Consider the following 23,034-nt stretch of genomic DNA (forward strand, 5'->3'; position numbering starts at 1 on the left):
ACCCTGTCACACAGTGTCAAACACAACGATGTGTCCTGCCCAGCAGGACATTGCCTTTGAAGAAAATGGTCCGGACTGTTCGGCAACGACCGGCGACCACACAGCAGGGGCCTAATCGCTGGTAGGTGTCACATAACGAGATCGCTAACGGGATCGCTACTGCGTCACAGAAACTGTGACTCAGCAGCGATCACGTTAGTGATCTCGTTGTGTATGACGGGGCCTTTAGAATGAGCTCACTGACAGATCTTACATAACTCATCAGTAAGCAGCCCCATAGGCTATAGAAGGCAAACTAAAAACTTTATTCAATTTTTGGGAGATCCAACTGCATAAACGATTAACATAAAACACATGCATTTAACTTAAGAAAACAAAGCAAAAAAAACTTTAGTGTGGCATTATTAGCCGTCTGTTCCTGGCCCAAATTTCAGGTTAGAAATAAATGGGCTCAAGTAAAATAGAAGAGAAACACCATCATGAGAAATTAATTCTCAAAAAAAATAAAAATAATAGTACATACCCTATATAAAAAAAGGAAACTTTAATTTAAACAAAGTCTCTAGAGGAGAACGAAACGGCACAGAGAAAACATTACATGTGAGATATACATTTAACGTGGCTGATGATGACATTTATGTTAGCACTAACAAGAGGTTTACTAAACAAATAAAAATTAATAAGTGAATATATCCAAGATTATCCAGTTTATATTCCTGATTATTATACATCACCCACCCTGGGGTCCCAAACTGGCAGATTTAGGTTACTCTCTTCTGGTTGTTTTAGTAATACTGGGTTAGGCCATTCCCTGTGGATAAAAGGTGAAGGAGACTGAGGTGTTAACTACACTTAAAAATACGTGAATTATAAGGCTATGTACCCGCGGAAAACTTGCGGATTTATCTGGATTTTCTAGATAAATCTGCAGGTTTTAGCAAGCACAGTCACGCCCCATGTTATCCTATGGGACATGGGGAGTGTGTGTCCATGCTGCGGAATGTGCGACTGCGGAATATGCTGCGGATGTCCCACAGCCGCACATAACTGCATGTTTTCCTGCAAAAATCTTGGCCCTCCACTATGGAGATAGAGGCCGGGACTTCCGCAGGTAAGTCGCACAAATGGCCACAGGTTTACCGCAGCTTTTTTGCTGGAATCCTGCTGTATAGCTGCATATTCCAGGGAGCTGCTGCGGGAAACCTGCGGCCGTACCTGCAGCTATCCGCAGGTGCGAGCTCCCGTGGGCACATAGCCTTTGGCTGCATTCACACATTGCGGCCGCAGTCAGTTGGTTTGCAGATCATGGTAAAGCTGCATCAATGGTGATCATGGGAGAACAAAAACAAAAAAAAACACAACGTACTGCGGCTACGTGTGAACACAACTGTAATGCTCAAAACACAGAAACAAACACTCACCACTTAGAAAAGACAAGGAAAAATTTATGAACTAGAGTAGACGCAACTGCATTGGGGTAAAGCTGACAAGTCCTTGCTACCAACATAGCCCACGATACGCCACCGAGAAATCCCAACATGTTGGAATAAATACCTCGTCCTTAAAAGTAAAAAAAAAAAAAGAAAACAAAAAACAAGAAAGATGTAACTAAAGCTAGTCAATGTATCGAAACTCAGCCAATGTAACACTGAATTACAGCACCAACAGTGACACCTACAGGCGACAGATCAAAGAACAAAACTTAAAGTGTAAATGTTATTTCATTCAAAAACAAAAAAAAAAAAAGAGAATTTTGTTTACTTACCGTAAATTCTTTTTCTTATAGTTCCGACATGGGAGACCCAGACCATTGGTGTATAGCTTCTGCCTCCAGAGGACACACAAAGTACTACACTAAAAAGTGTAGCTCCTCCCTCCGAGCATATACACCCCCTGGATGACCATATCCAGCCAGTTTAGTGCAAAAGCTGAAGGAGGACATCCACCCACAAGTAGAGATAGAGCAAAACCCGGAACAACCGGAACCTCTGTCTACAACAACAGCCGGTGAAAACACACGGAACAAGAACTGCCAACAGGCAACAGGGAGGGTGCTGGGTCTCCCATGTCGGAACTATAAGAAAAAGAATTTACGGTAAGTAAACAAAATTCTCTTTCTTCATCGTTCCTTATGGGAGACCCAGACCATGGGACGTCTCAAAGCAGTCCATGGGTAGGTAATAGACAGAACTGCGAAGTAGGCAAAACCTAACTTCACAAATGGGCGACAGCCGCCTGAAGGATGCGTTTGCCCAAGCTCGCATCTGCCGAAGCATGAGCATGCACTTGATAGTGCTTCGAAAAGGTGTGCAGACTAGACCAAGTGGCAGCCTGACAGACTTGCTGAGCCGTAGCCTGGTGCCTGAAAGCCCAAGAGGCACCGACAGCTCTAGTCTAGTGTGCCTTAATCCCCGGCGGGGGAGGCACCTGAGTACATTGGTAGGCATCGGAGATGGCCGACCTAATCCAACGAGCTAGGGTCGGTTTTGAAGCCGAAAGACCCTTGCGCTGACCTGTGGTCAGCACAAAAAGAGGTGCACCGCCTGACAGCAGCGGTGCATGACACATAGATCCGGAGCACCCGCACCAAATCTAAAGTATGCAACGCTTTCTCAAAGCGATGCACAGGGGCCGGACAAAGGGAAGGCAATGAAATGTCCTGGTTAAGGTGGAAAGGAGACACCACCTTAGGGAGAAAGTCCGGAGTCGGATGGAGGACCACCTTGTCTTGGTGAAAAACCAAAAAGGGTGACTCCGAAGAGAGCGCAGCCAAATCAGAAACTCTCCTGAGAGAAGTTATGGCCACCAGAAAGACCACTTTCTGTGAGAGACGAAACAAAGGAACCTCCCTAAGAGGCTCAAAGGGGGGTTTCTGTAAGGCCGTGAGGACCAGATTAAGGTCCCAGGGATCCAAAGGCCGCCGGTATGGAGGAATGATGTGAGATGCGCCCTGCATGAAGGTGCGCACCTGGGCCAGCCGGGCGATACGCCGCTGGAACAACACTGACAGAGCCGAGACCTGTCCCTTGAGGGAATTGAGGGATAGTCCCGGCTGCAGACCGGACTGTAGAAAAGACAGGATGGTCGGCAAGGAAAAAGGCCAAGGAGCATGGCCAGAAGAGCGACACCAGGACAGGAAAATCCTCCAAGTCCTGTGGTAAATCTTGGCCGAGGAAGACTTCCGAGCCCGAGTCATAGTGGAGATGACTTCAGAAGGAATGCCGGAAGCCGTCAGGATCCAGGACTCAAGAGCCACGCCGTCAATCTGAGAGCCGCAGAATTCTGGCGGAAAAACGGACCTTGAGAGAGAAGGTCTAGGCGGTCCGGGAGATGCCACGGCACCTCTACGGACAGACGGAGCAGGTCTGGGTACCAAGCTCGCCTGGGCCAGTCTGGAGCAATGATTATGACCCGACGGCCCTCCATCCTGATCTTGCGCAGGACTCTGGGCAAGAGAGCTAGAGGGGGAAACACGTAAGCCAGACGGAACTGGGACCAGTCTTGAACCAGCGCGTCCGCTGCCAAGGCCTGAGGATCGTGGGAGCGAGCCACGTAAACCGGGACCTTGTTGTTGTGCCGAGATGCCATTAGGTCCACTTCCGGAGTGCCCCACTTGTGGCAGATTGACCGGAACACTGCCGGATGCAGGGCCCACTTGCCGCTGTCCACGGTTTGACGGCTGAGATAATCTGCCTCCCAGTTTTCTACGCCTGGGATGTGGACTGCGGATATGCTGGACTTGGAGTCCTCCGTCCATTGAAGGATGCGTTGTACCTCCAACATTGCCAGGCGGCTGCGAGTCCCGCCCTGGTGATTGATGTAGGCAACTGCTGTCGCGTTGTCTGACTGGACTCGAATGTGCTTGTCCGCCAACAGGTGGTGAAAGGCTACGAGAGCTAGGAGCACAGCTCTGATTTCCAGCACATTGATCGAGAGGGCTGATTCGGACGGAGTCCAAGTGCCCTGTGCTCGGTGGTGGAGAAATACTGCTCCCCAGCCGGATAGGCTGGCATCCGTGGTGAGAATCACCCAGGACGGGATCAGGAAGGAGCGTCCCTGAGACAGAGAGAGGGGCCGAAGCCACCACTGAAGAGAGCTTCTGGTCTGCGGCGACAGAGCCACTAGCCTGTGCAAGGAAGAGGTCCGCTTGTCCCAACAGCAGAGAATGTCCAGCTGCAGGGGACGCAGATGGAACTGGGCAAAGGGAACCGCTTCCATTGACGCCACCATCTGACCCAGCACCTGCATGAGGTGCCTGATGGAATGACGGCGGGGCCTCAACAGAGAGCGCACCGCCAGATGGAGGGACTGCTGTTTGACTAAGGGCAGCTTCACAAGTGCCGGCAGAGTCTCGAATTGCATCCCTAGGTACGTAAGTTTCTGTGTCGGGGTCAGAGTGGACTTGGGCAGATTGACAAGCCACCCGAATTGAACAAGCGTGGCGAGAGTGAGCGAGACACTCCGCTGACAGTCTGCACTGGATGAAGCCTTGACTAGAAGGTCGTCCAGGTAAGGAATCACTGCCAACCCCTGTAGGTGCAGAACCGCAACCACTGCTGCCATGACCTTGGTGAATACTCGAGGGGCCGTGGCTAACCCGAAGGGGAGAGCCACGAATTGGAAATGTTCCTCTCCGATTGCAAAACGTAGCCAACGCTGGTGTGAAACCGCAATTGGCACATGCAAATAGGCATCTCTGATGTCGATGGATGCTAGAAAATCTCCTTGGGTCATTGAGGCAATGACTGATCGCAGAGATTCCATGCGAAAGTGCCGCACCTGAACATGCTTGTTGAGAAGCTTGAGATCCAGGATGGGCCGGAAGGAACCGTCCTTTTTGGGGACTAGGAAGAGATTAGAGTAGAAACCTCTGAACCGTTCCCGGGCGGGAACCGGTACAATTACTCCGTTGGCCTGCAAGGATGCCACGGCCTGGGAGAAGGCGGCGGCCTTGGAGCAGGGGAAAGTGGACAGAAAAAAATCTGTTTGGCGGGCTGGAAGAGAATTCTATCCTGTAGCCGTGGGAGATGATATCCCGCACCCACTGATCGGAGACGTGTTGAAACCACACGTCGCCAAAGTGGGAGAGCCTGCCACCGACTAAGGACGTTGCTGGCGCGGCCAGATAGTCAAGAGGAGGCTGCCTTAGTGGCAGCGGCTCCTCCGTTCTTCAGGGGACGCGGCTTCGTGCGCCAGCTGGTTTTTCGATCCTTGGCTGAGTTAGTGGACGAGGCTGAGGGCTTAGAGGAACGAAAGGAACGAAACCTCGACTGGTTCCTGCCCTGGACAGGTTTCCTGGTTTTAGTTTGTGGCAAGGAAGTACTCTTCCCGCCAGTAGCTTCCTTAATAATTTCATCCAGTTGTTCACCGAACAGCCGGGACCCAGCAAAAGGGAGCCCAGCAAGGTACTTCTTGGAAGAAGCGTCTGCTTTCCACTCTCGAAGCCACAAGATCCTGCGGATCGCGAGGGAATTAGCGGAAGCCACCGCCGTGCGGTGAGAGGCCTCCAGAATGGCAGACATGGCATAGGATGAAAAGGCTGAAGCCTGGGAAGTTAAAGCAACCATTTCGGGCAGAGAGTCCCTGGTGAGGGAATGCATCTCCGCCAGAGAAGCAGAGACGGCCTTAAGAGCCCACACTGCTGCAAAAGACGGGGGGGAACGAGGCCCCTGCCGCTTCATATACAGATTTGGCCAGAAGGTCAACCTGGCGGTCAGTGGAATCCTTAAGTGAGGTGCCATCCGCCACAGATACAACTGTCTGGGCTGAGATTCTAGACACCGGAGGATCCACCTTAGGTGAATGAGCCCACTCCTTGACCACTTCTGGTGGAAAGGGAAAACTGTCATCAGAACTGCGCTTTGGAAAGCGTTTGTCAGGACAGGCCCTGGGTTTGGTCACAGTGGCCTGAAAACTGGAGTGGTTAAAAAACATACTCCTTGCTCTCTTAGGTGAGGTAAACTGGTGTTTTTCTACCAGAGAGGCTTGTTCCTCTGACACTGGTGGATTGAGGTTCAGTACAGAATTAATGGACGCAATTAAATCACTAACATCCGCATCACCTTCGGTTAGATCAATGGGGTACATAGAGGTAGCGTCCGAGCCCACAGTAAAGGCATCCTCCTCGCCCTGCGATTCAGCTCGTGAATCAGAGCCGTGGTACGAGGAAGGAGAAGAGTCCCTACGTCTCCGTTTAGGAGGAGGACGGGGTCTGGGAACAGAGGAAAAATCCTCTGTGAGCACTGCAGAGCGAGTCGGAGCAGCAGAGGCGCCCTGAGAAGGGGGCTGATGCATGGTCAGCAGAGTCCAGGATAGCTGTCCCATAGAGTCGGCAAAGGACTGGGAGATAGCATTAGAAAACGATGCTACCCAAGCCGGGGGTTCAGCCACCGGGGCCGGAGCAGCCGGAGGGACCACTGGGGAGACTCTAGGCTGAGGCACCACCATGTTAGAGCAGGCATCACAATGTGGATATGTGCTCGGTTCAAGCAGTATGAGCTTACATGCAGTGCATATAGCATATAGCTTTGCAGCCTTGCTCCTAGTGACAGACATGCTGCTGAGGTGGAGGTTCTGCAGTAAAGAACACACTCCTTCAGAATTACCCCCAGAGAGTGTATAAAAAAGTCCACAACCAGAGGTTGTGGCTTACCAGACCGTTGTGTGCCCTCCGGTTCCACAGCTTGGACCCCCAGACAATTTGCAGAGCTGCTGCAGCCAGCGCCGATCAGCATGTGAACGCTGAGAAAATGGCGCCGGAGAGAGGAGGGGGGGTGGGGCTAGGTCCAAGAGCGGGAACCGGAGGGCCAAGGAGAGATACAGGGGAGGGAAACATCTCCTCAGAGAGGAGTGTCCTCCCCTATGCTGAACGGCCGGTGGGCGGCGCCGCACTGCTCCCCTGCATGACTGACATGCAGGGGCAGTGAAACCGAAAGTAGGCCGCAGCCGGGGCCTAAATTTTTACATGCGGCCGACAAGCAGGCACCCTCGGCGCGGTTCTCAGGAAAAAAACAAACAGAGAACCGGCCGGAAACCACATACAAGTTAAAAAACACACTCTACCCCCAATAAATGTACAAGGGACCCCTGAATAACGTCTCAATACTTAGCTTATGAGACGCAGGGCCAGGTCCCTGAGGGGTGAGCGCTCCGTCCAGGCAGGGACCTCAAGGGGCTGCGGATGGAGACCGGTCTCCTGCAAAGCAGTGAGAACCGTGATGGCTCCCACTTCAAGCCAGAGCCCAGAGGGATGGTGAAGGAGCGCGGCATGCAAGGCTCCAGCCTTGTAGAATCAACCTTAACAGCACCGCCGACACAGTGGGGTGAGAAGGGACATGCCGGGAGTCCAGCTTGGACCCGCTTTTCTTCCAATTCTTTAAAATGAAAAATCAAAAATCAGATGAGAATGCATGTGTGTGTGACCTCCTGAAACACAAAGCATTAAACTGGCTGGATATGGTCATCCAGGGGGTGTATATGCTCGGAGGGAGGAGCTACACTTTTTAGTGTAGTACTTTGTGTGTCCTCCGGAGGCAGAAGCTATACACCCATGGTCTGGGTCTCCCATAAGGAACGATGAAGAAAAAAAAACAAACAAAAAACACCACAAGTCTGTTTGTTAGTGATGGGTCACATATATAGAAGAAAATGGCACTTCCTTCATGTGGATTGAGAGGATATTGGTGTGAACTTCAGGTTTCAAGGCCAAGTAAACAAGAAGTAGCAAGGCACTCCCAGGGTCCGATGAAAAGTATATTTATTTATTCATGTGCGTGACAAAACGTTTTCGGCCCAAATTGGACAATCCTCAGTAGCACTCCATGTCTGGGCAGCTAGGACTCCTGGTATGTCATACCAGGAGTCCTAGCTGCCCTTTTAAATGAATCCATAAGTTTAACCATATAGTGTACTGGAAAACTACAAACAAATTCCAAATACGGAAAAATTGCAAAAAAAAGTGCGATACACTATAGTTTTTGAGATTTTATTCACTGTGTCCACTATATGGTAAAACCGATGTATCACTTTGATGCCTGAGGTTAGTGTGAGTTCGTAGACACCAAACATGTAGAGGTTTACTTTTATCTAAGCGGAAAAAAAAAAAAAAAAAATCAGCAGTTTGTCCGAGAAAGTGGCGCACGTTTTATGCCTTATTCCGTGACCCGTAGCGGTCTCATTTTTCGGGATCTATGACTCTAACGACTTTTTTGAAGGCTGACGTTTTTTGCGCAGATGCTACATTTTGTTTGCATGTTATTGATTTAGCGCAAAATTTGTGGCGACCAAAAAAACGTAATTTCGGAGTTTGGATTTTTTTTGCCGCTACGCCGTTTACCAATAAGATTAATTGATTTTATATTTTGATAGATTGAGCATTTCTGAAAGCGGCGATACCAAATGTTTTTTTTTAACCCTTTAACTATACGGATCAGCACTCTGATTGCTCAGCCATATCTGCTGATCACAGCTACATAGCTGTGAAGAGCAGATATACTCATTTCATGTCTCACCCAGCTCTCGGCCAGGTGAAACTGAAAGTGAGTCATGCGAGCTACAGGAGTCATCACATGACCCTGTGCTACCATGACAACCACCGGAAGTCATGTGATCATGTCACGTGACTTCCGGTATCGGCCGGTAAATGTTTATCGCGATTATAATGGCGCTATCACATATTGACAGCGCCATTTAAGAGGTTAAATGGAAAAGGCAGATAACGATTCTGCTCGTGCCTAGCAAACACACATCTCAGCTGTGAAAATCAGCTGAGATGTGCGCCAATCGCTGCAAGCAGCAGACCGCGGGTAGTAACACTGACCGCTAGGACATTATATTACTGCCCGTGGTCGTTAAGATAACCCCTTAACCACGGGCAGTAATATCACGTCCTAGTACATTATAGTCAGCAGTGCAAGACTAAACAAATGGCTTTATGTTCAGGTTTTCAGCACAGCACTGCGTTACTTGTAGCAAGATTCTCTATGAAATACTCTGTGGCTAGGACAGTAACACCTGTGATACTTACTCTTTGCCCACAGCTTAATGGCTCTCAAGGTTAACCTGAAATTTTCTTTATTTGGCACCAAATGCAAAATTTCATCTGTAACTCTGCAACCTGCAAAAGAGAGCACCACTTGTTATCATTACACCAGAAGCAGGACGCCAGCTCCAGGCAGCCAGATGGTTCATCCGACTAAACACAGACTAAGTACAGTGGAACCTCGCTTAATGAGTAACCCAGTTAGCGAGTATTTCGCCTAACGAGCAAAGCTTTCTGTAAATTTGTGACTCTGTTTACAAGAAAGCTTTGCTGTATGAGCAAAACCCTCACCGAACACACTTCCGCCTCCGTACATCCACCGCACTCTAACCCGCAGTCCACACAAAAACACAATTACACGCACACACATTATGCTCACCTTACCTTCCGTTCCGTTCCCTCGCCGGCTTCCGGGAACTTGCATGTATCAGGTAACCAAGGCAACCGATGCGGGACCTTCAGCTCCCAGCGCGCTGACGTCAAAGGCAGGAGCCGCTTGCTTCCAATTGGCCAGCACGCTGCCTTTGAGTAGCGGCTGACAGGGGAAGGTCCTCCCCGCACAGGATGTGTATCTGGTAACCATAGCGACGAGGGAGGAACTTCCCTTGTCAGGCGCTACTCAAAGGCAGCGCGCTGCCCAATCAGAGGCAAGCGGCTTCTGCCTTTGACGTCAGCGCGCTGAGTGCGGAAGTTCCGGCATCGGTCACCTTGGTTACCCGATACACGTCTTGTACGGGCGAACTGCAAGTTCCAGGAGACCGGTGAGGGAACGGAAGGTAAGGTGAGCATAATATGCGTTTGTACGTGTGTGGAATGGCACTATAGGGCACCAGGATGGGACATTTAAACTTGTGGGGCTTAAAGAGTTAGCCACTGGGAGGTCAGCATTCACACGGATGTCACATCTTCCCCCGCCCTATTAGTTAGAATAGAAAATGTGCATCACGCCTGTGGATTGCGCATGCGTCCCACATGCAAAGTCATCAGCACCGCTCACATCTTGACAGCAGACGACAATAGAGAATAGCCGTCATTATATTTCCTAAATAAAATAGCAGCCAGTAATAACAGTGCCTTGTGTAATATATTTTATCAGATACAGGTGCTGCTTTCTCCTCCTAGACTGATCCTTGGATTGTGGGCTTCCGTACTATGGCCATATTACCTACCAATACCTCATATCTATTTATTCTTATGCACAGAATATTGTATACAGGATGCAGCCAGGCCTCTTATTGTTAGGCCTTGCATATTATACTCACTGTCCCTGCATGGTGCACATATATAGTACTGGTGTAGCCCGCTTGCATCTATTGTGATGGGCGTAACTAATAGGCTGCTTAACAGATACTGTGTGCCTGTGTGTGTGAACAGTGACCTATGCAAGCCACAAGTGTGCAATTTTACTACCATCTCCCTTTGCACCTGTGATGTCTCCATTTAATGGAGGTCTTGCTGCATCCTGGCAGTGCATTAGTCTTTTTGGCCTGGGCAGTTTACATCTTCTGCCATTAGTCTGAGTTTTTGCTTAACTTTTGGAGGTTTTTATTCCGTTTTTTGGGTGTATATGTGCCAAACGTGTGCTGGGGGCGGGGCCGAGGGGGGTCACCGGGGGCGAGCGGGCCAACGTGTGCTGAGGGCGGGACTGAGCGGGCCAACGTGTGCCAGGGCGGAGCCAAGCGGGCCGCTAGGGGCAGGGCCGAGCGAGCCAACGTGTGCCGGGGGCGGGGCCGAGCAAGTGAGGTGTCTGCCGGCTCCCTGCACATGTGTACCGGGAGCCGGTGTACGCTGGTAACCATGATACACATCGGGTAACTAAGGGAAGCGCTTCCTATAGTTAGCCGATGTGTATCATGGTTACCAGCGTACACCGACTCCGTCACGATCCCAGCATCACAAAGTTATGTCCGCCGGGGGTGGGGCCGAGTATGCCAACAAGTGCCGGGCCAAGCGGGCGAGGCGTCAGCGTATGCCGGCTCCCTACACATGTGTACCGGGAGCCGGTGTACGCTGGAGTGGGCGATGCGTGTGGAGGGCCGGGGCAAGCGGCCAATCCATGCGGGGGGCGGGGCCAGGCAGAGCCCAGCGGCCAATCCGACAGTTGTCACTAACGACACAATTTTGTTTATATATATATATAGATAGATGTCAAGTTCAGGTCTGTTCAGTGAGGACAGATGGTCCTGTTAATGATTTGACAGTTGGTGCTTTTAAACCTCTATGGAAGAGTTCGAGACATTCTGTGGAAATTCTCATGAGCTGACAGTTCTTGTTCTTAAAAGGTGTTTACCAGAAAATAAGACCTCCCCTGAAAATAAGACCTAGCAGGATTTTTCAGGGAGCCTTAAATATAAGACATTCCCCGAAAATAAGACTTAGTCGTGGTTCAATAATGGAGTGTCCGTGCAGCAGAAAAAAAAAAAAAAAAAAAAAAAAAAAAAAAAAAAAAAAAAGTTAAAAATACTGCTGGACACTTCATTACAGACAGCGGACACCCTGTAAAGAAAGAAGAAGACAGAGGACCCCCGATCATACTCACCGGACGCCGACCGGAAGCAGGTGAGCGCAGCAAGGTCCTGCGGCCGAACGAACACACACACACCTTGCTTCTCAGCGCACATAAGGACTTAAAACGCTTTGCAGTGGATCTTCCAGGGCCTGCGGGAGGGTCACATGGCCGGAAGCACGTGGTATCGCCAGATGTTGTGAGTGTGTGCGCGCGATTGTACAGGTGTGTGCGATTCATGTGTCGGCTGGACGCAGGGGAGGACAGCGTGCAGCACAGCTGACAGGATGCGCTCACTGGAGATCACCGGGAGGGATGATGGGGTGATGTGAAAGGAGTGTTTGTGTGTGATCTGATGTGTGTATGTGTGATCTGATGTGTGTATGTGTATCAGCCAGATGCAGGGGAGGGTGACATGCTGGGAGATCTCGGAGCCACACAGACACACGGGGCTGACAAGTATGATGATCCTGGGAAGGGGGGAGATCTGCTTTTTGGGGGTGGGGGGGAAACTTACCCTAAATCATATCTCCTCGAGGTTAAGACACCCCCTGAAAGAAGGGAATTTTGTTACTTACCGTAAATTCCTTTTCTTCTAGCTCTTATTGGGAGACCCAGACGATTGGGTATAGCTACTGCCTCCGGAGGCCACACAAAGCACTACACTAAAAAGTGCAAGGCCCCTCCCCTTCTGGCTATACCCCCCCGTGGTATCACGGGTTCTCCAGTTTTAGTGCCAAAGCAAGAAGGAGGAAAGCCAATAACTGGTTTAAACAAATTAACTCCGAGTAACATCGGAGAACTGAAAAACCGTTCAACATGAACAACATGTGTACCCGCAAACAACAAAAACATCCCGAAGGACAACAGGGCGGGTGCTGGGTCTCCCAATAAGAGCTAGAAGAAAAGGAATTTACGGTAAGTAACAAAATTCCCTTCTTCTTCAGCGCTCTATTGGGAGACCCAGACGATTGGGACGTCCAAAAGCTGTCCCTGGGTGGGTAAAGAAATACCTCATGTTAGGGCTGCAAAACAGCCCTCCCCTACGGGGGTGTCACTGCCGCCTGCAGGACTCTTCTACCTAAGCTGGCATCCGCCGAAGCATAGGTATGCACCTGATAATGCTTGGTGAAAGTGTGCAGACTGGACCAGGTAGCTGCCTGGTACACTTGTTGAGCCGAAGCCTGGTGTCGTAATGCCCAGGACGCACCCACGGCTCTGGTTGAGTGGGCTTTTAGCCCTGAAGGAACCGGAAGCCCCGCAGAACGGTAGGCCTCTAGAATTGGTTCTTTGATCCATCGAGCCAGGGTGGCTTTAGAAGCCTGCAACCCCTTGCGCGGACCAGCGACAAGGACAAAAAGTGCATCGGAACGGCGCATGGGCGCCGTGCGGGAAATGTAGAGTCTGAGAGCTCTCACCAGATCTAACAAACGTAAGTCCTTTTCATACCGGTGAACCGGATGAGGACAAAAGGAAGGCAAGGATATATCCTGATTAAGATGAAATGAGGATACGACCTTAGGGAGAAACTCCGGAATGGGGCGCAGCACTACCTTGTCCTGGTGGAACACCAGGAAGGGAGCCTTGGATGACAGAGCTGCCAGCTCAGACACTCGCCGAAGCGATGTGATCGCAACGAGAAACGCCACCTTCTGTGACAGGCGAAAAAGGAAACTTCCTTCAGAGGCTCGAAAGGCGGCTTCTGGAGAGCAACTAATACCCTGTTGAGATCCCATGGATCTAACGGCCGCTTGTACGGGGGTACGATATGACAGACCCCCTGTAGGAACGTGCGCACCTTAGAAAGACGTGCTAGACGCTTCTGAAAAAACACGGATAGTGCCGAGACTTCCCCTCAAGGAAGCCGAGCGACAAGCCCTTTTCTAACCCCGATTGCAGGAAGGAAAGAAAAGTAGGCAATGCAAATGGCCAGGGAGACACTCCCTGAGCCGAGCACCAGGTTAAGAAAATCTTCCACGTTCTGTGGTAGATCTTAGCAGAAGTGGACTTCCTAGCCTGTTTCATGGTGGCAACGACCCCTTGGGATAATCCTGAAGACGCTAGGATCCAGGACTCAATGGCCACACAGTCAGGTTCAGGGCCGCAGAATTCCGATGGAAAAACGGCCCTTGGGACAGTAAGTCTGGCCAGCCTGGTAGTGACCACGGTCGGCCGACCGTGAGATGCCACAGATCCGGGTACCACGATCTCCTCGGCCAGTCTGGGGCGACGAGTATGACGCGGCTGCAATCGGATCTGATTTTTTTTTTTTTTTTTTTGCGCAGTACTCTGGGCAAGAGTGCCAGAGGTGGAAACACATATGTGAGCCGGAACTGCGACTAATCTTGCACTAAGGCGTCTGCCGCCAGAGCTCTGATCGCGCGATCGTGCCATAAATGCCGGGACCTTGTTGTTGTGCCGAGACGCCATTAGGTCGACGTCCGGCACCCCCCAGCGGCGACAGATTTCCTGAAACACGTCCGGGTGAAGGGACCATTCCCCTGCGTCCATACCCTGGCGACTGAGGAAGTCTGCTTCCCAGTTTTCTACGCCCGGGATGTGAACTGCGGATATGGTGGATGCTGTGTCCTCCACCCACATGAGGATTCGCCGGACTTCCTGGAAGGCTTGCCGACTGCGCGTCCCTCCTTGGTGATGTATGCCACCGCTGTGGAGTTGTCCGACTGGATTCGGATCTGCTCTCTTTCTAGCCACTGCTGGAAAGCTAGTAGGGTAAGATACCCTGCCCCGATTTCCAGAACATTGATCTGAAGGGTGGACTCCTGCTGAGTCCACGTCCCCTGAGCCCTGTGGCGGAGACAAACTGCTCCCCACCCTGACAGACTCGTATCTGTCGTGACCACTGCCCAGGATGGGGGTAGGAAGGATCTTCACTGTGACAATGAGGTGGGAATAAGCCACCATTGCAGAGAGTCCTTGGCCGTCTGGGAAAGGGAGACTTTCCTGTCCAGGGAGGTTGACTGCCCGTCCCATTGGCGGAGAATGTCCCCTTGCAGTTGGCGCAGATGAAACTGCGCAAAGGGAACTGCCTCCATGGCTGCCACCATCTTCCCTAGGAAGTGCATGAGGCGCCTTAAGGGGTGCGACTGGCCTTGAAGGAGAGACTGCACCTCTGTTTGCAGTGAACGCTGCTTGTTCAGCGGAAGCTTCACTATCGCTGATAGAGTGTGAACTCCATGCCGAGATACGTTAGTGATCGAGTCGGTGACCGATTTGACCTTGCCAAATTGATGATCCACCCGAAAGTCTGGAGAGTCTCCAGCGTAACATTCAGGCTGCGTTGTCATGCCTCGAGGGAGGGTGCTTTGACGAGTAGATCGTCCAAGTAAGGGATCACCGGGTGTCCCTGAGAGTGCAAGACTGCTACCACTGCTGCCATGACCTTGGTGAACACCCGTGGGGCTGTCGCCAGACCGAATGGCAGAGCTACGAACTGAAGATGGTCGTCTCCTATCACAAAACGTAGAAAAACGTTGGTGCTCCGTAGCAATTGGCACGTGGAGATAGGCATCTTTGATGTCTGTTGAGGCAAGGAAGTCTCCTCGAGACATTGAGGTAATGACGGATCGGAGGGATTCCATCCGGAACCGCCTGGCGTTCGCATGCTTATTGAGCAGTTTTAGGTCCAGAACAGGACGGAAGGAGCCGTCCTTTTTTGGAGCCACAAAGAGATTGGAGTACAAACCCTCGCCCTCGTTCCTGAGGGGGGACAGGGATCACCACTCCTTCTGCTCTTAGAGCGTCCACCGCCTGCAGCAGGGCATCTGCTCGGTGGGGAGGTGGGGCCGTTCTGAAGAATGGAGTCGGAGGACGAGAACAGAACACTGTCCTGTGCACGTGAGCACAATGTCCGTCACCCACCGGTCTGTGACCTGTGGCAGCTAAATGTCGCCAAAGGCGGGGGAGTCTGCCATCAACCGCGGATGCGGAGAGAGAGAGAGAGAGCTGAGAGTCATGAGGAGACCGCCTTGGTAGCGGTTCCTCCGGCTGCCTTCCTTGGGCGTGATTGAGCCCGGCCGGAATCTGAGCCCGTCTGAGGTTTTGTAGCCCTTTTGCACGAGGACAATTGGGACCTGCCCGAGCTTGGGAAGGACCGAAACCTCGACTGTACTTTTAGGACAGCATTAATAGGGTAAGTCGCAGTGCAGACATTGCGGAGTTACGGACGCCTCTGCGGTACAGATGTACATGTGCTCAAGGCCAGCTGCGCAAGAACAGCTGAAAAGGTTAGGTTGCCTATACGGCTGTGAATGCCGGAGCAACCGACACGCCGATAGCCTCCTAGACAGATTTCAACCAGAGTCCATCTGTCTGTGAATGGCATCTTTAAGTGAAGCCCCATCTCCAGTGCAACTATGGCTCTAGACGCAAGCCTGGAGATTGGAGAATCCACCTTTGGACCCTGGGTCCAGCGCTTGACCACGTCAGGGGAAAAGGGATAACGTGTATCTTAAAAACGTTTGGAGAAGACGCTTATCTGGTAAGCGTGGTGTTTCTGGACTGCTTCTCTGAAGTCAGCGTGGCCAGAAAAATACTCAATATCCGTTTGAGATACTGAAAAGGGACTTCTCCTGCTGTGAAGCTGACTCCTCCACTGGGGGAGCTGAGGGAGAAAGATCCAACCTTCCATTGATGGACGCTATAGGATCATTCCGTATGGCGTTACCATCCGGTGTATCCGGATTGATAGCGATGTCAGGATCAAAGTCCTGGAGAGCTGCCTTATCATACAGAGAGTCCTCCTGGGACCCCCCCGTTCCAAATGAGGTTGGTCAGGAAGATTGCCCATGGCCTGTCTGGACTGCAAGTCTCTATCTTATGACAATATATCTGTCGAAACTGCAACTCCGTCCCTGTCCTTGGACAGGGATGACAGGTGGTTTCTTTGGCCACGACTAGTAGAGACCCCGGCAGACGAAGCGCTAGAGACCCCGGCAGACGAAGTGCTACAGGGGAGCATGCTCACAATGGGACGGTGTCATGAACAGCATCCCATGTAGTAAAAACAGCACTGAAAATCTGTGTTGCTTTTTTGCCGCTGCCGACTAGCCATCTAGAAGTATATAGCCAAGATTGGTGACCGTACAGTGCAATGTATAGCATACAAGCATAAAGTACAAATGAACACTGCAGCACAAGCAATACAAGCAGCATAGAAGCCTGTGCCCTGGCACCTCTGCTCTTCTGCTGCTGTAGACTAGTCATCTAGGGGAATATAGCCTAGAAGAGTGACCATACAGTGCAATGTATAGCAAACAAGCACAAGTACAAATGCACACTGCAGCCCATGCAATACAAGCAGCATAGAAAAAAAAAAAAAACCTGTGCCCCAGCACCCTTGGTTTTCTGCTGCTGTAGTCTAGCCATTCCAGGAGAATATAGCTAAGACTAGCGACTGTGCAGTGCAGTGTATAGCATACAAGCATAAACACAAATGAACACTTCAGTACGTGCAATACAAGCAGCCTAGAAAGCCTGTGCCTTAGCACACCTGCTTTCCTGCTGCTGATGTGTCGCTCTCCAAGCGGGCATATAGCGACCTATGCAGTTAAAATACACATGTACACACTGCAGTATATATTGGGGTCAGCACTATGTGTGCCGCTTACCGCCCGCCTATAAGCGGGTGTATGGTCGCCACCGTCCTGCCTGGTTGCCGAAAGTCCGAGCTCGGACTGCAGCAATGGCTGCCTGCGTCTTCCCCAGCTCGTGTGAGGAGGGGCGGGCCGTGGGCGTGCCCCAAGTCAGAGCGGGAATCCGGCGTCCGACAGTGTGCAGTGAGAGGGCCGGAGCATGTAAATAAGGCTCCAGCCCTCGGCGCTGCTGATTGTACAGCGTCTGTCCCCTTCCCTGAGTGACAGGGAGGGGGCGGGAACGAAGCGGCACTAGGCCGCAGAAGCCGGGGACTGGATTTATAAGCGCCGCCGCCGTAAAAGCGCGGTCGGCGCCCAGTCCCCGGCGAACTACAAGTCCCAGCCGCGCCGCCGCTCCCGGAGCGTCCGGCGCGGTACTTCCCAATACACAAAGTCACTCAGCAAAGCTGCAGTGACTGTAACCCTTTACTGTCCCCGGCGCACTAGCACACCCAGCAAGTCTGGAGTGTGCTGTGCCTGTGTGTACGGGGACACAGAGTACCTGTAATGGTGCAGGGCCATGTCCCTGAACGGTACTCCAGCTCCGTATCCAGCAGGTTCAAATGGGTCTGTGGATGGAGCCCGGCGTCAGAGCTTTGAGGCCGGCAGGATCCCACTTCCTCAGAGCCCCCCAGGGGGATGTGGAAGGAAAGCAGCATGTGGGCTCCAGCCTCCGTACCAGCAATAGGTACCTCAACCTTACAACACCATCAACGGGTGAGAAGGGAGCATGCTGGGGGCCCTATATGGGCCCTCTTTTCTTCCATCCGAAATAGTCAGCAGCTACTGCTGACTAAAATCTGTGGAGCTATGCATGGATGTCTGACCTCCTTCGCACAAAGCTTGAAAACTGGAGAACCCGTGATACCACGGGGGGTATAGCCAGAAGGGGAGGGGCCTTGCACTTTTTAGTGTAGTGCTTTGTGTGGCCTCCGGAGGCAGTAGCTATACCCAATCGTCTGGGTCTCCCAATAGAGCGCTGAAGAAATGAGACCTAGTGCAAAAATATAAGGCAGTGTCTTATTTTTGGGGAAACAGGGTATAAGCACCAACCGTCATCTATATCTCGGTAATGGGAAAATTTGTATTTACCGCAGACATATTTTACTTGTGAATTGAGAATAATCACTCTAGGAGGAGAAATGGATTTCTCTAATAACATTTTACAAAGTTGCTAACTTTTGCATGTATTATTTATGGAAAGAGTAAACTTAAAGACAAAAACGTTTATATTTTACTTTAAATCCTTGCTTGAACCCATGCTCAATTATATATGTAGACTGTGAGCCCTCGCGGGCAGGGTCCTCTATCCTCCTGTACCTTGTATTGTTTATGATTATTGTACTTGTCCCTTCTATGTATACCCCTTTCACATGTAAAGCGCCATGGAATAAATGGCGTAATAATAATAATAATAATAATAATAATAATCAGCAGGAAAGAGCTTGCCATGGTTTGTTCTGTGGAGCCTCCGATGAATGAAACACTTAGGCAATGTACAGGGGTGGATGTGAAGGATGGACCGCTCTGCAGCCGGCACTCACCATTTAAGCTTCTTATGCACCTTATGTCTAAGCTCCTCAACCATGAATCATCACGCAAGTCCAGGTTATCCGGAATACATTGTAAGGGCAGTCTTGCAAAAACCAAATCGATCTGTTTAAATGGTGGAAAGGAAGAAAAAAATAAATAAAAATAAATAAAAATAAATATATGACTTTTCATTTGCTTAAAAGTAATTCAGTGAATGATATGGCAGGTCCTCAGTCTGACAATGATCTGAGAGCGGTCTGGGTATTTAGTCCCTGGAATACACAGTGGTCTGATGTCCATTCTCTGCACTAGTGATGAGCGAGCTCTACCAGGCTCAGGTGCTTCTAACTAGTGGTCGGAAAGGCTCGACTCGTGTGCTAAGTATAATGGAAGTCAATGGGAAATGCAAGAATTTTTCCAGAAGATTTCCTGGATAAATGCTCAAGCTCTATATTGACTTCCATTATACTCTGTACATGAGTCGAGACCACTCATCAATAGTCTGCATACAAGGTCACTATGAGAACAGATAAGATAGCAAGAACAGTGAATACCCAAGCAGCTCTGGCCATATGCATTTCATGTGTGTACAATTCCAAACCCATGTGGGCACTTACATAGGCTTACCTCAATATTAAGGAACTCAAACTTTATTACAGGAACAAACGCGTCCTCGACAGCCTAACAAGACAAAGAAGAATAAGGCACCAAAGAAAAACCCCATCTGTGCAGTGTATTAAACAAGACACCGGCACACGGGAATCAGTCTGTCCAGAATGTGGCTTCTTTAATATCACGTTATAAAGACCTGGCTATAAAGAACACAAGCGTGTCCAAGAGGCCGAATCTGTGCAACGTCACCAGATCACTGCGGGAAGTAGCAGTTTCAGATTGGCTTTGTGAAGCTCCAACTTAGAATAACTGTAAATATACTGAGTAAAGCTCAATCATCAGCACAACAGTCACGTCACTAGAATAAAGGGAATTTTGTTTACTTACCGTAAATTCCTTTTCTTCTAGCTCCTATTGGGAGACCCAGACAATTGGGTGTATAGCTTCTGCCTCTGGAGGCCACACAAAGTATTACACTTTTAAAAAAGTGTAACCCCTCCCCTCTGCCTATACACCCTCCCGTGGACCACGGGCTCCTCAGTTTGGTGCAAAAGCAGGAAGGAGAAAACTTATAAATGGTCTAGAGCAAATTCAATCCGAAGGATGTTCGGAGAACTGAAGACCATGAACCAAAAGAAAAAAATCAACATCAACAACATGTGTACACAAAAGAACAACCAGCCCGAAGGGCACAGGGGCGGGTGCTGGGTCTCCCAATAGGAGCTAGAAGAAAAGGAATTTACGGTAAGTAAACAAAATTCCCTTTTTCTTTGTCGCTCCATTGGGAGACCCAGACAATTGGGACGTCCAAGAGCAGTCCCTGGGTGGGTAAACCAATACCCCAATAGCAAAAAGGCCGGAAACTGCCCCCTCTTACAGGTGGGCAACAGCCGCCTGGAGGACTCGCCTACCTAGACTGGCGTCTGCCGAGGCATAGGTATGCACTTGATAGTGCTTCGTGAAAGTGTGCAGGCTGGACCATGTAGCCGCCTGACACACCTGCTGAGCCGTCGCCCGGTGCCGCAATGCCCAGGACGTACCTACGGCTCTGGTAGAATGGGCCTTCAACCCTGAAGGGGGCGGAAGCCCAGAAGTACGGTAGGCCTCAAGAATCGGTTCCTTGATCCACCTAGCCAAGGTGGACTTGGAGGCCTGAGAGCCCTTACGCTGGCCAGCGACAAGGACAAAGAGCGTGTCTGAACGGCGCAGGGGCGCCGTGCGAGACACGTATACCCGGAGTGCTCTCACTAGATCCAAAGAGTGCAAATCCTTCTCACACTGGTGAATTGGATTAGGACAAAAGGAAGGCAAGGATATATCCTGATTTAGATGAAAAGGGGATACCACCTTAGGGAGGAATTCCGGGACAGGACGCAGAACCACCTTATCCTGGTGGAAAACCAGGAAAGGAGATTTGCATGACAGCACTGCAAGCTCAGACACTCTCCGAAGTGATGTGACTGCAACCAGGAAGGCCACCTTCTGAGAAAGACGGGAGAGAGTGACATCCCGCAACGGCTCAAAAGGCGGCTTTTGAAGAGCAGTCAGGACCCTGTTAAGATCCCAAGGTTCCAACGGACGTTTGTAAGGTGGGACCATGTGGCAAACCCCCTGCAGGAACGTGCGGACCTGCGGAAGTCTGGCTAGTCGCGTTTGAAAAAAAAACACGGAGAGCGCCGACACTTGGCCCTTGAGAGAGCCGAGGGACAAACCCATATCCATTCCAAATTGTAGGAATGAAAGAAATGTGGGTAAGGCAAACGGCCATGGAGAAAAACCGTTATCAGAGCACCAGGATAAGAAGATTCGCCAAGTCCTGTGATAGATCTTAGCGGATGTTGGTTTCCTGGCTTGTCTCATGGTGGCAATTACATCCTGAGATAACCCTGAAGACGCTAGGAGCCAGGACTCAATGGCCACACAGTCAGGTTGAGGGCCACAGAATTCAGATGGAAAAACGGGCCTTGGGACAGCAAGTCTGGGCGGTCTGGAAGTGCCCGCGGTTGGCCCACCGTGAGATGCCACAGATCCGGATACCACGACTGCCTCGTCCAGTCTGGAGCGACGAGAATGGCACGACGGCAGTCGGACCGGATTTTGCGTAGGACCCTGGGCAGCATCGCCAGAGGGGGAAACACATATGGCAGTCGAAACTGCGACCAATCCTGGACCAAAGCGTCCGCGGCCAGAGCTCTGTGATCCTGAGACCGTGCCATGAAGGCCGGGACCTTGTTGTTGTGTCGTGACGCCATGAGATCGACGTTCGGCGTTCCCCAGCGCCGGCAGATCTCTCGAAACACGTCTGGGTGAAGAGACCATTCCCCCGCGTCCATGCCCTGACGACTGAGAAAATCCGCTTCCCAGTTTTCCACGCCCGGGATGTGAACTGCGGAGATGGTGGAGCCTGTGTTTTCCACCCACAGCAGAATCCGCCGGACCTCCTGGAAGGCTTGACGACTGCGAGTGCCGCCTTGGTGGTTGATGTAGGCGACGGCAGTGGCGTTGTCCGACTGGATTCGGATCTGCCTGCCCTCCAGCCACCGCTGGAAAGCCAATAGGGCTAGATATACTGCCCTTATCTCCAGGATATTGATCTGAAGGGATGATTCTATTGGAGTCCAGGTTCCTTGAGCCCTGTGGTGGAGAAAGACCGCTCCCCAACCTGACAGGCTCGCGTCCATGGTGACCACGGCCCAGGTTGGGGGTAGGAAGGATTTTCCCTGGGACAGAGATGTGGGGAGGAGCCACCACCGAAGTGACGTTTTGGCTGCAAGTGAAAGATGTTCTTGTCGAGGGAAGCCGAACTCTTGTCCCATTTGCGAAGAGAAGGGAATTTTGTTTACTTACCGTAAATTCCTTTTCTTCTAGCTCCTATTGGGAGACCCAGACAATTGGGGTGTATAGCTTCTGCCTCCGGAGGCCACACAAAGTATTACACTTTAAAAAAAGTGTAACCCCTCCCCTCTGCCTATACACCCTCCCGTGCATCACGGGCTCCTCAGTTTTGGTGCAAAAGCAGGAAGGAGGAAACTTATAAATTGGTCTAAAGTAAATTCAATCCGAAGGATGTTCGGAGAACTGAAACCATGAACCAAAAGAACAATTCAACATGAACAACATGTGTACACAAAAGAACAACAGCCCGAAGGGAACAGGGGCGGGTGCTGGGTCTCCCAATAGGAGCTAGAAGAAAAGGAATTTACGGTAAGTAAACAAAATTCCCTTCTTTGTCGCTCCATTGGGAGACCCAGACAATTGGGACGTCCAAAAGCAGTCCCTGGGTGGGTAAAAGAATACCTCGATAAAAAGAGCCGAAAAACGGCCCCCTCTTACAGGTGGGCAACCGCCGCCTGAAGGACTCGCCTACCTAGGCTGGCATCTGCCGAAGCATAGGCATGCACCTGATAGTGTTTCGTGAAAGTGTGCAGACTCGACCAGGTAGCCGCCTGACACACCTGCTGAGCCGTAGCCTGGTGCCGCAATGCCCAGGATGCACCCACGGCTCTGGTAGAATGGGCCTTCAGCCCTGAAGGAATCGGAGGCCCAGAAGAACGGTAGGCTTCAAGAATCGGTTCCTTGATCCACCGAGCCAAGGTTGACTTGGAAGCCTGCGACCCCTTACGCTGGCCAGCGACAAGGACAAAGAGCGCATCCGAACGGCGCAGGGGCGCCGTGCGAGAAATGTAGAG

At 51.0% G+C, this 23,034-nt stretch overlaps 1 protein-coding gene across 2 annotated transcripts in view; it reads right to left on the reverse strand.

Annotated features, from left to right (window-relative positions):
* Nucleotides 1-23,034, reverse strand: part of PAPOLG (poly(A) polymerase gamma) — a 164,918-nt gene that overhangs the window by 99,678 nt on the left and 42,206 nt on the right. For both annotated transcript variants that reach the window (XM_075339361.1, XM_075339363.1), the window contains exons 6-10: nt 19,361-19,414; nt 18,745-18,856; nt 9,026-9,115; nt 1,422-1,560; nt 739-811 (exon numbers count right to left, since the gene is read on the reverse strand). In XM_075339361.1, the coding sequence (XP_075195476.1) occupies nt 739-811; nt 1,422-1,560; nt 9,026-9,115; nt 18,745-18,856; nt 19,361-19,414 (468 nt within the window). The remainder of the gene's footprint in view (nt 1-738; nt 812-1,421; nt 1,561-9,025; nt 9,116-18,744; nt 18,857-19,360; nt 19,415-23,034) is intronic.

Source organism: Anomaloglossus baeobatrachus, chromosome 3 (assembly GCF_048569485.1).
Source record: "Anomaloglossus baeobatrachus isolate aAnoBae1 chromosome 3, aAnoBae1.hap1, whole genome shotgun sequence".
NCBI classification, from domain to species: Eukaryota; Metazoa; Chordata; class Amphibia; order Anura; family Aromobatidae; genus Anomaloglossus; species Anomaloglossus baeobatrachus.